The sequence below is a fragment of the Saccostrea cucullata genome, unplaced genomic scaffold (assembly GCF_032062105.1).
Source record: "Saccostrea cucullata isolate Sc308-1 unplaced genomic scaffold, CSIRO_AGI_Scuc_v1 ctg14584, whole genome shotgun sequence".
Lineage (NCBI taxonomy): Eukaryota > Metazoa > Mollusca > Bivalvia > Ostreida > Ostreidae > Saccostrea > Saccostrea cuccullata.
Window position 1 is genome coordinate 1 of NW_026919050.1, and position 15389 is coordinate 15389.

At 35.3% G+C, this 15389-nt stretch overlaps 1 protein-coding gene across 1 annotated transcript; it reads left to right on the top strand.

Annotated features, from left to right (window-relative positions):
* Window positions 1-1114: 1114 nt before the first annotated feature.
* LOC134278450 (broad substrate specificity ATP-binding cassette transporter ABCG2-like) lies at window positions 1115-14822 on the top strand (the record flags this gene model as incomplete). The annotated part of the gene is made up of 16 exons (XM_062760771.1): window positions 1115-1324; window positions 2509-2540; window positions 4553-4612; window positions 5073-5187; window positions 5383-5535; window positions 5868-6025; window positions 7190-7341; window positions 7827-7934; window positions 9842-9902; window positions 10031-10139; window positions 11179-11244; window positions 12980-13065; window positions 13594-13683; window positions 13894-14018; window positions 14229-14383; window positions 14689-14822. Coding segments are annotated over exons 1-16 (1748 nt in total), but the record flags the coding sequence as incomplete, so codon positions are not given.
* Window positions 14823-15389: the final 567 nt, after the last annotated feature.

Consider the following 15389-nt stretch of genomic DNA (forward strand, 5'->3'; position numbering starts at 1 on the left):
GTTTGTTTATAGTTAAGAAAACGGCATGCATGGGGCCTATAAATAAATACAGTATAATCATGATAATGTGACTGTCTGATTATGATTTTCCTACGTTCAAACCTTATGTGCATGTTATGAAACTGGCATGGAACTATACAATGTATACCAATTATATAAACTTTATAGGTCTGATTCTCTTCATATTTACATGATTTATGTCTTCTTTTAATTTTACTACCAATATAAATCTGTGAGTATATCAATAATGCATGTTTAACACACAGTCCCGTAATTATTCTCTTTAGAGAATCGAAGTGGACAGGCTTTCAACTACATCCACGTAGGTGATTTCAAGCCTGTCCACTTCTATAAACAGAATAGCCTGTAAGCATGGTAAGATATGCAATTTCAGTTTTCATAGACCTGGGGGCACTCAGCCGTATACATTTTCATTTGGCGGCACTATGAACCAACAAAAATTCCTTGACATGCAAGCAAAAAAAAGAACATCATTTAAAAATCATGAAAATTGTTATTTACTGATCAAGGGAGCACAATTAAGTGTACATGGTACCTTTGTTTTCCATAATGGTCTATATATAAGCAAAATTATTGAATGATGGGTGGCGGGGTGTGGCTCCCATACCCCAAGTTCCTCCGGTCATGAAATATGTGGTATATAATTCAGAATCACATGCCAAATTTAATTTTGTTAAAAGTGCAGGTCATCATTGAGCTCAGGGACCTTAAAATTTCAAATGAGCTCATGCACTTTGATTCTGATCTCACTTGTACTAGTTAATGGATAGCATAAGGGGAAGTAAGTCAGATTAAAAATGACCTTATTTAAGTCTTATGCTATGGCTCTGACTTCGATCCATATGAGCTAGCTCATTTTTGCATCTAAGTAAGTAATTTCCTTCATAACATCTTTAACATGCCTAAGTTTTTATTGAGACAGACATCATTCTTTTATTGTAAAATTCAATAGATGCATGATGCTTTGTCCCCTTTGCCTTCTAAGTTCTACAAGGCTTAGCCCAGCACCCACATAGGGACTTTGTAGTGGCCCTTCAGAACTCATGCCATGCTCCGCAAACTCTTTTTTTCATTCTGCATGTGTCTATTAATCATCTAACTTGGTTTGCTTATCACAGTTTTTACAGGGGTAAATGACACAGATTTAACAGAACAGGTCATGTCTACAACAAAGGTAAATGGAGTTCACACTGTGGACTTCACCACTCAGTCCTCCATCATGGAGACGAAGGGATCGGTCATCAGTGGTCACAATGTGGTGTACTCTGTGGACGTGAGGAAGGGACCGTGCTGCTGTGGGCAGGTCACACAGAAACAGATCCTTAAGGGAGTAGAGTAAGTCATCCTCTAATCAGGTCACATTATCAGGTCACACAGAAACAGATCCTTAAGGAAGTGGAGTAAGTCATCCTCTAATCAGGTCACTTAATCAGGTCACACAGAAACAAATCCTTAAGGGAGTAGAGTAAGTCATCCTCTAATCAGGTCACATTATCAGGTCACACAGAAACAAATCCTTAAGGAAGTGGAGTAAGTCATCCTCTAATCAGGTCACATAATCAGGTCACACAGAAATAAATCCTTAAGGGAGTAGAGTAAGTCATCCTCTAATCAGGTCACATAATTAGGTCACACAGAAACAGATCCTTAAGGGAGTGGAGTAAGTCTTCCTCTAATCAGGTCACACAGAAACAGATCCTTAAGGGAGTAGAGTAAGTCATCCTCTAATCAGGTCACATAATCAGGTCACACAGAAACAAATCCTTAAGGGAGTAGAGTAAGTCTTCCTCTAATCAGGTCACATAATTAGGTCACACAGAAACAGATCCTTAAGGGAGTGGAGTAAGTCTTCCTCTAATCAGGTCACACAGAAACAGATCCTTAAGGGAGTAGAGTAAGTCATCCTCTAATCAGGTCACATAATCAGGTCACACCGAAATAAATCCTTAAGGGAGTAGAGTAAGTCTTCCTCTAATCAGGTCACATAATTAGGTCACACAGAAACAGATCCTTAAGGGAGTGGAGTAAGTCTTCCTCTAATCAGGTCACACAGAAACAGATCCTTAAGGGAGTGGAGTAAGTCTTCCTCTAATCACACAGAAACACATCCTTAAGGGAGTGGAGTAAGTCTTCCTCTAATCAGGTCACACAGAAACAGATCCTTAAGGGAGTGGAGTAAGTCTTCCTCTAATCACACAGAAACAGATCCTTCAGGGAGTGGAGTAAGTCTTCCTCTAATCACACAGAAACAGATCCTTAATGGAGTGGAGTAAGTCTTCCTCTAATCACACAGAAACAGATCCTTAATGGAGTGGAGTAAGTCTTCCTCCAATAAGGTCAAACAGAAACAGAGCCTTAAGGGAGTAGAATAAGTCTTCCTCTAATCACACAGAAACAGATCCGTAATGGAGTGGAATAAGTCTTCCTCCAATTAGGTCACACAGAAACAGAGCCTTAAGGGAGTGGAGTAAGTCTTCCTCTAATTAGGTCACACAGGAACAGATCCTTAAGGGAGTGGAGTAAGTCTTTCTCTAATCACACAGAAACAGATCTATAATGGAGTGGAATAAGTCTTCCTTTAATCAGGTCACACAGAAAAACATTTTTAAGGGAGTGGAGTAAGTCTTCCTCTAATCACACAGAAACAGATCCTTAAGGAAGTGGAGTAACTCTTCCTCTAATCAGGTTCACATAATTAGCTCACACAGAAACAGATCCCAAAGGGAGTGGAGTAAGTCTTCCTCTAATTAGGTCACACATGAACAGATCCTTAAGGGAGTGGAATAAGTCTTCCTCTAATCACACAGAAACAGATCCTTAAGGGAGTGGAGTAAGTCTTCCTCTACTCACACAGAAACATATCCTTAATGGAGTGGAGTAAGTCTTCCTCCAATTAGGTCAAATAGAAACAGAGCCTTAAGGGAGTGGAGTAAGTCTTTCTCTAATCACACAGAAACAGATCCTTAATGGAGTAGAGTAAGACTTCCTCTAATCACACAGAAACAGATCCGTAATTGAGTGGAGTAAGACTTTTTCTAATCACACAGAAACAGATCCTTAAGGGAGTGGAGTAAGTCTTCCTCTAATCACACAGAAACAGATCCTTAATGGAGTGGAGTAAGTCTTCCTCCAATTAGGTCAAACAGAAACAGAGCCTTAAGGGAGTAGAATAAGACTTCCTCTAATCACACAGAAACAGATCCTTAATGGAGTGGAGTAAGTCTTCCTCCAAATAGGTCAAACAGAAACAGAGCCTTAAGGGAGTAGAATAAGACTTCCTCTAATCACACAGAAACAGATCCGTAATGGAGTGGAATAAGTCTTCCTCTAATCACACAGAAACAGATCCTTAAGGGAGTGGAGTAAGTCTTTCTCTAATCACACAGAAACAGATCCGTAATGGAGTGGAGTAAGTCTTCCTCTAATCACACAGAAACAGATCCTTAAGGGAGTGGAGTTAGTCTTCCTCTAATCACACAGAAACAGATCCTTAAGGGAGTGGAGTAAGTCTTCCTCTAAGCAGGTCACATAATCAGGTCACACAGAAACACATCCTTAAGGGAATGGAGTAAGTCTTCCTCTAATCAGGTCACACAGAAACACATCCTTAAGGGAGGGGAGTAAGTCTTCCTCTAATTAGGTCACTTTGAAACAGTCTGATTCTTAGAGTTAGTGGTTATTAAGAAGATAATGTGTAAGAATTATTAACAAAATAGATAATTAACCAGCCCACCAGGCTAACCTAGCTGCTCTGTATGAAAAACTAGCATAATTATTTAAGGATAGACTCTAATTCTTGGCCAAATTATTTGATATAATCTGGTTTGGGTCAGTTTACGCTTTGTAATTTGCAAAGCGGATTATAAAAAAGCGTAAACTGACCCAGACCAGGTTATGCTCAAATAATTTGGCCAAGAATTAGAGTCATTCCTTATAATTTAAATTTAAAATAATTAAACAACTGTGGATGTAAAATTGTGCTGCTTTTTATGAGTTCAAATTTGCCGCTCAATAATACAACCACAAAATTAAATTAATTTAAACTTTTGCTATAATCTCAATTCAAGATGGCCTCCTTGGTCTTTCAGATTATGAAAATTTGAATTCCTATATTTAAGCAAATTAAATGTAAATTTTCTTAGACATTTTTGCTTGAAATAAATTCTTTTATTGCAAAAATAAATTTTTACTGATAAATTTTTATTCAAAATGTAACATTTAGTAGCTAAAGTATAGCTGTCTGTAAAATGTTTTACTGCTAGGTTGGTCACCTAAATCTGATATGCATCAAAGCACTTAATGCTTCCTGCAATAATTAGATTAGAAAATTATTGGATGAGCTATTGCTCTCTTTTTTCATTTCTTCATTTATCCCCATTTTATGCATACATCCAATTAGAGGAATGTTTACAAACAGTGAAACTGCAACAAAAACACTGGATATATTAAAACTTTTTAAGATAATAACTGTTCATTGAGCACTGGTGAAACATATTAACATGTATTTTATTACTGCTGTTGTACATTGTAGTTGTATATTCAAACCTGGAATGAATGCCATATTGGGTCCAACAGGAAGTGGAAAGTCCTCGTAAGTATATATACAAACCTTGGTATACTTAAAGTACATGTATTGGGTTTTATTAATGTATACATGAGCCTTGGTTTAATTATAGTACATGTATTGGGTTTTAATTATGAATGTATACATGAACTTTTCTCCAGTCACTAGGTACAGGAATATCTAACATGTCCAAAATTTTAAATTAATTGGAAATTATGCAGAGATGCTTTTATCTAGTTCCTATATCAAATGAATAAGAGATAGAGAAGTGAATCAGAATTCAATTAAAAAAAGTAAAATTGTGTAAAGATTAATGTCTCGTCTTTCAATCTGCACAATAATTAAATCTATTAAAACTGTAATTGAAGGAACATTTTTAAATAAATAAGAAAATGAGCAATGTATAAGTAGTGGCAGAAACATACTAGTTAAATATTCTCTTATGATCTAACATCAAGGTGAGAGAATAATGATTTTTTTCCTACAGACTTCTGGATGTGTTGGCCGGTAGGAAGGACCCCAGCGGACTCCAAGGAGAGATTCTGTTTGATGGAGTTCCTCCCCCTGAAAATTTTAAATGCATGGTTGGATATGTTGTACAAGTGAGTTTTTTTATTATTCATTATTGGGTTTTTTCCTCCTAAGTCATGTTATTGCATAAAATGATATATTCAAGGGCTCTTTATAAAATGTTGGGGGATATCTTTTATACAATTTCAAACAATTATAATAGTGAAAAATACTGCATCAGAATTCAATGATAATGGATAATGTTTTGTTTTTCTGCCGTAAAATAGGATGATGTTGTCATGGGAACATTAACAGTCCGGGAAAATTTCCAATTCTCGGCAGCCCTTCGTTTGCCATCAAACTTGACAAAGGCAGAGAGGGATGAGCGAGTGAATACAGTAATACAAGAACTGGGCCTCTCCCACTGTGCAGACACAAAGGTGAGTTTCTGCTATATAATTTTTGAATGACTATTAATTAAAATACTTTGAAGTAATCTCTTCATTCACCAGTAATTTTTTTTTGCTAAAATAGCAGGGTTGTCCCTAGGACAAGGGTGGGTGGAATTTCTCTTGTCTATAATTACCAAGTGCAGGTTATTTTGGTATTTCCCCTCAACCTCATGTTAAGGTACAAACCCCATAACCCCTTCTATGTTTTTTAATCCTCCTTCTATTTCAGTTCTTAGGGACAACTCTGATTTCTGTAATGATAATAAATGTGAATATGATGTATTCAAATTTGATGCTGACAATATATTAAATGTCGACAGGTAGGAAATGAGTTTATACGTGGAGTGTCAGGAGGAGAAAGGAAGAGGACCAACATTGGAATGGAGCTAATTATCTCCCCTCCTGTCCTGTTCCTTGACGAACCAACCACTGGGTTAGACGCCAACACTGCCAATTCTGTCATGTTGTTATTGAGAAGGTAAAATCACTGCCAATTCTGTCATGTTGTTATTGAGAAGGTAAAATCACTGCCAATTCTGTCATGTTGTTATTGAGAAGGTAAAATCACAGCCAATTCTGTCATGTTGTTATTGAGAAGGTAAAATCACAGCCAATTCTGTCAAGTTGTTATTGAGAAGGTAAAATCACAGCCAATTCTGTCATGTTGTTATTGAGAAGGTAAAATCACAGCCAATTCTGTCAAGTTGTTATTGAGAAGGTAAAATCACAGCCAATTCTGTCAAGTTGTTACTGAGAAGGTAAAATCACAGCCAATTCTGTCATGTTGTTATTGAGAAGGTAAAATCACAGCCAATTCTGTCATGTTGTTATTGAGAAGGTAAAATCACTGCCAATTCTGTCAATTTGTTATTGAGAAGGTAAAATCACAGCCAATTCTGTCAAGTTGTTATTGAGAAGGTAAAATCACAGCCAATTCTGTCATGTTGTTATTGAGAAGGTAAAATCACTGCCAATTCTGTCAAGTTGTTATTGAGAAGGTAAAATCACAGCCGATTCTGTCAAGTTGTTATTGAGAAGGTAAAATCAAAAACACACCAACACAGACAATTCTGTCATGTTGATATAGAGAAGGTAAAAACATGGCTGATTCCATCATTAAAAGTAAATTTAATTGTCTGGAATATCCATTCTTGAACCTAAATGTTGTCTAGTTTGTCTCGTTTCTTTCCAATCTATGATGTCCAGGTTAGACAGGTTTTTCAAAAGTTACAAAGTTTATATTTTGATAAGCTGTCAAAATCTGACACAGGCATCCATCTTCAAAGCTACTCCCTCATAAAACTTTTCTTTTCAACATATTAAGTATTCCAAATCTTGCCTATTTAAAGCAATGTTAACCTTTGGATTCTTTCAGTAGATTTAATTGTTTCTTGTCAAAGTAGAGCAGTTTTGTAGGAGAAAAAGTAGGATTTAAAAGAGGTAATGACAGCTTATGTACATATTTTATTACATTTTTCAGGTTGGCCTTGAAGGGTCAGAAAATTATATTCTCTAGAAACCAGCTCCGTTACTCTATCTACATGTTGTTTTTGTTATACAGGTTGGCATTGAAGGGTAGGACTATTATCTTCTCTATACACCAGCCCCGCTACTCTATATACATGTTGTTTTTGTTATACAGGTTGGCATTGAAGGGTAGAACCATTATCTTCTCTATACACCAGCCCCGCTACTCTATATACAGACTTTTTGACACCCTCATGATGCTATCCCTGGGAGAGGTTGTGTATCACGGCCCGACTAAGGACTCCCTGGACTACTTCCACTCTATAGGTGAGACTGTCTACAGAAGTGTAGGGTTAGGGTTAGAACCCTAATTTGATAAACTGTGCTCTTGTTTGATTATATAGAACAATAACCACAATTCTTGAAAATTTTGTCTTGCTAATAAAGGGACAATGACTATCTCGTGAAGCAGAATTTTTAGCGAGGATTTAATTTTGGTATTATTAGCGATGGTGCCAAGATCGCTTAAATTGAATATCGCTTAAAATTAATAGCGCTTTATATTTGTAGTAGCTTCTTTAGTGAGCATTTTAAAATTGCTAAAATTACTTCTCGCTTAAAATAAAATACCACTTTTTAAGGACAAAGCGTTGACTTTGCATCTTGCTGAAATTTCCACTTATACGGTAAGGTATCACAAAAATTAAGTGATTTACAGTATACTGATTGCTGAGATTTAAATAAAAAAATTAATAAATACTGTTGTTTAACTATGTTAATAACATATACCAATTAATCTTGTCTTTATTCAGGTTACACAATACAGGAACATAATAACCCACCGGATTTCTTCCTTGATGTTATCAGTGGAGACTTCAATGTGGATGTGGACACCTTAGATCCAGAGAAAACTTCCACAGGTATAAGCAGCCTCATCACAAAGACAGAAAATAATGGGATGGATCAACCTTTATATTTAATCCTCGCAATTAATGGAATTCATTCATTAATGATTCAGTATCAAACATGTATTCTAACTAAGCATATTTACCCTGATTGAAGTGATGCACTTAATCAAGCTACACTTTGTCAAAGTAACAGGGGTTGTCAATTTTTTTTAATTAACTCTTGATATTTCAATGATTGATTAATAATTTCAGGAAAAAAATTAGGTAACTCATTTTGTGTTCCTGGATAACACTCCCTGAATTTTAAACCCATTTCACTCACAATTCCCACTGAAAGGCCCCCCTTCCATGTCCAACACCATCAACTGTGTTTGTTTTTTCATTCATTATTCATGTTAAATGGATATGGGTCATTTTGTTGTAATAAACTGTTAAGGCATGAACTCATTGTTTACATTGACTGTGCTCCCCTGCTCTGTTTGTCTTTCCTCACCTTATTATCCCTTGTTCTTCAGTTTTCATTTGTATTTATATGGCAACTGATCACTGATGATACTTTTGTTTATTTTTAGCTCCACTGGTCAAAGACCAGAGGAGCTTATGTGATAGTAAGGTGTCCATTGTCTGCTCATCTGTCTGTCATTAAAAAAACTTTTAGAATCTACTCCAGTTTTGGTCTGATTTTAATATTACTTGGCATGTAAGTAGACTACACAAAGATACATTATAAATTCTATTTATTGATTTTGATTTCAGTGAACAATGCTGCCATGGTTATTATATATAGAAATTTCTTTCAATAAGCTACTCCTCCTACATTTTTGGTCTGATTTCAATAAATCTTACCAAGAAAATGGCTAAAGCAATTAATGCAATTAAACTCCACTATTCTTTTGTTAACTTTTTTTATGACTGCAATAACACCTTCAACATTTGTAAATTAACCTTTACAATGCATGTATGTGAATACAATATCACTCTTATACTAACTTTTAAGTGAATGCAATAACACTCCACCATTCTTATGTTAATTTTTATATAATTATGCAAAAACACTCTACAATTTTATGCTAACTCTTATGTGAATGCAGTAACACTCAACCATTCTTATGTTAGCCTTCACATGAATGTATTATTATTTCATCATAACTATTCTTATTTCCAGTGTCATGTGAATGCAATACCACTTTACCATTCGTATGTTAACCTTTATATGAATGCAATATTACTTTACCATTCTTATGTTAACCTCTATATGAATGCAATACCACTTAACCATTATTATGTTAACACTTTATATGAATGCAAAACCATTTTACCATTCTCATGTTAACCTTTATATGAATGCAATACCACTTAACCACTCTTATTTTAACCTTAATATGAATGCAATACCACTTAACCACTCTTATGTTAATCTTTATATGAATGCAATACCACTTAACCATTTTTATGTTAACCTTTATATGAATGCCCATTTTACCATTTTCATATTAACCTTTATATGAATACAGTACCACTTTACCATTCTTATGTTAACCTTGATATGAATGCAATACCACTTTACCATTCTTATGTTAACCTTTGTATGAATACAATACCACTTTACCATTCTTATGTTAACCTTTTTATAACTGCAATACCACTTTACCATTCTTATGTTAACCTTTTTATAACTGCAATACCACTTTACCATTTTCATATTAACCTTTATATGAATACAATACCACTTTACCATTCTTATGTTAACCTTTATATGAATGCAATACCACTTTACCATTCTTATGTTAACCTTTACATGCATGCAATACCACTTTACCATTCTTATGTTAACCTTTATTTGAATACAATACCACTTTACCATTCTTATGTTAACCTTTATATGAATACAATACCACTTTACCAATATTATGTTACAGATGAGGAGGATGTTCATGGTGCTCTTGTACAGAAATTCAGACAATCAAATGTCAACGCAAAGTAAGTTCTCAACAAATTTTAAGCACTGCAGTATTGGTTCACTGCCTCTAAATCAATAGAAATTTTATAAGAATGTTCAGTTTTGATAATGCATGTTATGTAATTAAGGTTCATGTTGTGTATTGCAGAGTTCAAAGTGAGGTGAAGGCTATCTTTGATGAATATCAGTCCAAATTAACAAAGAAAGAGTTGGTATCACTGCCACCTGTAGAATACAACACATCATTCTTTACACAGGTAAGCTTAAGATTACCTCTTACTCCAGCTTAAAAGTGGGGTGGTAAAACGTGTCAAAATATACACAAAATCTCTCACTCTAACTAATACGTGTCATGATTTACACATATATAAGAACTGACTCAGAGGTGGTATTTTTATAGTGCAACACCTTTTCATTTGAAAGGTGAATTGTTGCACCTAGAAAGGAATTTTTTTTAAACTACAGACTTAGATAATAAAACTTGAGATGATAAAGGACTATATGAGTATCAGACAAACACTTAAGAGGCTGATAAATCTCCGACAAAGCTTTTTTATTTAGAAAAAGAGAAATAGGGAGTTCGAAAGCTTTCTAAAATATGAACTTGACAATCTCTGAATTATTTTGCTAAATCAAAAGGACATTCAGCATTATAAAATAAATATTTAGGTTGGTAACAGTTGAAATTGACACCCCAAAGAAAACCATTGTCAATGGATGCTCACTTGTCAGTTGACATAGGTTTTCTCTGGAATAACAATTTCAACTGTTACTCTTCTTAAGGTACATTGATACTCTGATAAGAGAGATAACTCTTAATGACACAAATGTCTAATATTCCTTTATAAATTAGACAAGTTTAAGTGCCTTTGAATTTGTCAAATTTTGCCCCGTAAGCCATGCTATAATTGTTTGTATTTTATTCAGCATATACATTTGCTTTGGAAATCATAAAAGTTAAAGAAAAATTTCATATGAGTGAGCAGAGGGTTTATAAACCTAACAGTCACCATTTACATAAGCAAGAAGTATTATACTGCAACCACCTGCAATGTGCATCTTTGTTTCTTTTACATTAAACTTCCCTTAGCCATGATTATCAGTTCTTACCTTAGCCATGATTATCAGTTATTACCTTAGCCATGATTATTAGAAAGAATCATCAACTTAGCTTAGTTACGGGTATGATTATTAGGAAGGGGATCATAGAATTCTTTGATTATACATGTTATCCAGTACCTTAGTTCCATGATTCCAATCACAGAAACAACCCATTTACAAACCATTCTCTTTCAGCTTTTGATCTGCTCAGGAAGAACTGTTAAGAATATAGCCAGGAATCCCCAGACCTCCATCATGCAGGTAAATATGGCAATGGAATCATTCTTATTCTTGGAGATCAATGTATTGTCGGTGGGCAAGCAATAATTTATCTGTTCATGGGTAACATTCAAACATTCCCCTCCCCCTGTAAGAATTGACCTTAGATATCCAAATTTTTTTTTGCAGTACACACAAAAATAGATTAAAAAACCCTAGCTCTTTAATACAACTGGTTATATTATTTTGGACCCTTGTTCCTTACTACATTAGGGCAAAAGCAAATGTAAATTATAAAAAAATTAGAAAGATGATTTGCTTTATGACTATATATACATATTCCTTTCATTGAATAATTATTAAGTTTTTAGCTCACCTGAGCTGAAAGCTCAAGTGAGCTTTTCTGATCACATTTTGTCCGGCGTCCGTCTGTCTAGCTGTCCGTCTGTCTGTAAACTTTTCACATTTTCAACTTCTTCTCAAGAACCGCTGGGCCAATTTCAACCAAATTTGCCACAAAGTATCCTTGGGTGAAGGGGATTCAGGTTTGTTCAAATGAAGGGCCACGCCCTCATTCAAGGGGAGATAATTGGGAATTAATGAAAATTTGGTGGCATATTTAAAAAATCTTCTTCTCAAGAACCACTGTGCCAGGAAAGATGAAACTTATGGGGAAACAGCCTCAGGTAGTGTAGATTCAAGTTTGTTCAAATCATGACCCCCGGGGGTAGGGCGGGGCCAAAATGGCCGACCAAAGTTTTACATAGAAATATATAGGAAAATTCTTTAAAAATCTTCTTCTCAAGAATGACAAAGCCATAATTCATCATATTTATATGGAAGCATGCTCAGGTAGTGTAGATTCAAGTTTGTTCAAATCATGACCCCCGGGGGTAGGACGGGGCCAAAAATGGCCGACCAAAGTTTTACATAGAAATATATAGGAAAATTCTTTAAAAATCTTCTTCTCAAGAATGACAAAGCCATAATTCATCATATTTATATGGAAGCATGCTCAGGTAGAGTAGATTCAAGTTTGTTCAAATCATGACCCCCGGGGGTAGGACGGGGCCAAAATGGCCGACCAAAGTTTTACATAGAAATATATAGGAAAATTCTTTAAAAATCTTCTTCTCAAGAATGACAAAGCCATAATTCATCATATTCATATGGAAGCATGTTCAGGTAGTGAAGATTCAAGTTTGTTCAAATCATGACCCCCAGGGGGTAGGGCGGGGCCAAAATGACCGACCAAAGTTTTACATAGAAATATATAGGAAAATTCTTTAAAAATCTTCTTCTCAAGAATGACAAAGCCATAATTCATCATATTCATATGGAAGCATGTTCAAGTAGTGAAGATTCAAGTTTGTTCAAATCATGACCCCCAGGGGGTAGGGCGGGGCCAAAATGGCCGACCAAAGTTTTATATAGAAATATATAGGAAAATTCTTTAAAAATCTTCTTCTCAAGAATGACAAAGCCATAATTCATCATATTTATATGGAAGCATGCTCAAGTAGTGTAGACTCAAATTTTTTCAAATCATGATCCCCAGGGGTAGGGCGGGGCCAAAATGGCCGACCAAAGTTTTTTAAGATATATATAGGAAAATTCTTTTAAAAAATCATTTTCTAAAAAATAGCAAATCCATGATTGGTCATGGGACTACTTTTGGATTTAAATTTTACAATAAAAAGCCATTTTGTACTTTTTCCTACCCTTAGTGCTCAGGTGAGCGATGTGGCCCATGGGCCTCTTGTTTTTTCTATGTTAGCTGTTTGTGATCCTAATTTTTGCTGCCATAGTTGGAGGGATCTACTGGCAAATAGAAAATGACTGTAAAGCAGGGATTCAGAACAGGTATGTTTATATAGCTCAGGTTAACCTGGTAACCAGAACAGGTGTATATACATTACAAGTAGGCTTAATCTAGTACATGTACAACAAAACATGACCCCTTAGAGTAGGTTGGAGCCACAATAGGTATTGCAAGGGGGAAAAGCCTGGTGAAGAACAGGGTCAAAACTCTTCAGGTGAGTGTTGTGGTCCATGGCCCTCTTGTTTGTGTGTTTAAAATACTAACAACAAGGGCACTGTAGAGCGGGACATCCCCTCAAAAACAGCATATCTGTAAATCAATTAAGGTAGCAGTTGATGCAAATTACACTCACAAGGAAAAACTAACCCACTACCAATACACTCAAGCACATTTTGTATCTCCCGAAATCCATTTTGAGCTGATGATTAGTTCAATTTGTAACTTCAAGCTTAAATGAAAGTCTGTTGTTTTTCTGTTGCAGGGCATGTATATTTACCAGCATGTTCCAACATTTACAAGTAATTGAATATTTTTTAAAAATTTTTAATTATATTTTTTTTTCTTTGCAGAGTTGGTGCTTTCTTTTTCATTGTGATGAACCAAGTGTTTGGAAATTTATCTGCAGTAGAATTATTTATCAAGGAGAGGGCTATATTTATGTAAGCAGTATAATTATGTCATAACAATACAACATACATTTCTCAATATAGATATTGGGAGCTGAAACATAATTTCAGATATTTTCTATGAATTATGCAATAAATACAGTGTATGTTTTAAACAAGCCATTTTTTGAATCAGTGTATACTTCAGTCATGTAAATGAACACTTTAGACCAGCAGTTATAATTAGGTTTTCTGGTTTACTAGGCATGAGAACGTGAGTGGATTTTACCGTGTGTCGGCCTACTTCTTCTCCAAGATATTCTGTGATGTCATTCCTATGAGGTTGTTCCCTGTTGTCATTTTTTCTGCTGTTACATATTTTATGATTGGTGAGTTTTTTTGCTGTTAAATACCTCATGATTGATGAGTAATTTTATCAAACATTTTTATATATTCATGATTGGTAAGATTTATATTTTTCCTTGTGATTGGCTTTCATACCCTATACAGAAAAAATCTCTATGTACTTAACCAATGAAAACATACTGAATGAATGAAATTTGAGACACATTTTATCTTACACCAATCTTGACCTTCAGGTTTCACAGCAGAAGTGGACAAGTTCTTCATCTACACCCTCAGTCTGTTTGCTGTTGCCATGGCAGCCTCTGGTTTGGCTTTCTTCTTCAGTGCCCTGGTTAAGATTTTCGCCATTGCCAACTTGTGTATTGCCTTGTGCTATGTTTTTATGATGGTAAGTGTATAAATAAAACATTATCTTGTGCTGTGTTTCTTTTGCAGCCACAGTAGATGATGAAAGATAAAAATCTTTTTAAGAACAGCATGATTTTGATTTGTAAGATCAAAAATTAGGCAAACATCTTCAGCTAAAATTGAAGAATGTTCAATTCATAGCACAAGTAGATGGGTAGGGTAACGGGGTCAATTTTCTGATAAACAGGATAAACGACTAAACAGTGTGACCTAAGGGCTTCGTTTTAATTAATGCAACTGCAAACAATCAAACAATGAATGTGTAAATATGGATTGGATTTTCAGGTGTTCAGTGGTCTTCTGATCAACATATCCTCTATTGCGGAATGGCTGAGGTGGATCAAATGGCTTAGCATCTTCAGATACGGTCTCAATGTAAGAACATTATTGTACTTCTTTGTCGTTTTAGCTTTACTTAAGTAAAGTCAAGGTAGTGTAGACAGAAGAAAAAGACTCCCAGCATCTGTCTGTTTAGCTGATACAGTACCCGCATCGTTATTCTTGACAAATCTATCATGTCCTGTCATGCGTGTATCCTATCGTATCATGTGTGTATCCTATCGTATATCGTCCGTGTATCGTATCGTGTATCCTGTAAAGAATAACAATGCGGGTACTGTTGGAATTTATAGCCTACCGCACCTTGGTGGGGTCATTTGACTTCAGAATCTCAGTTACAAATCTCAGGAGAAAGTCTGACCAAGGATTGCAAGTCCTACCTGAATCTTGCATTGATAATGCATCACGTATGCACATCCAGATTAGATTCAGATGCTTGGTTTGACCCATCAAATGAACAAACAACCAGGGAAAAGATTGGGTATTGCTTCCCAAGAACCTTCTGATGCTGTGCAATATTATGATGGAACAGATCTTTAGGAGGTTGTCATTCCAAAGTGATAAAAAGCCCTATGCTCACCATACTTGCTTTAGATGCTGCATCTGACATACATGTAGATAACTAAGTTAAAGTTTTTGAAGAGTTA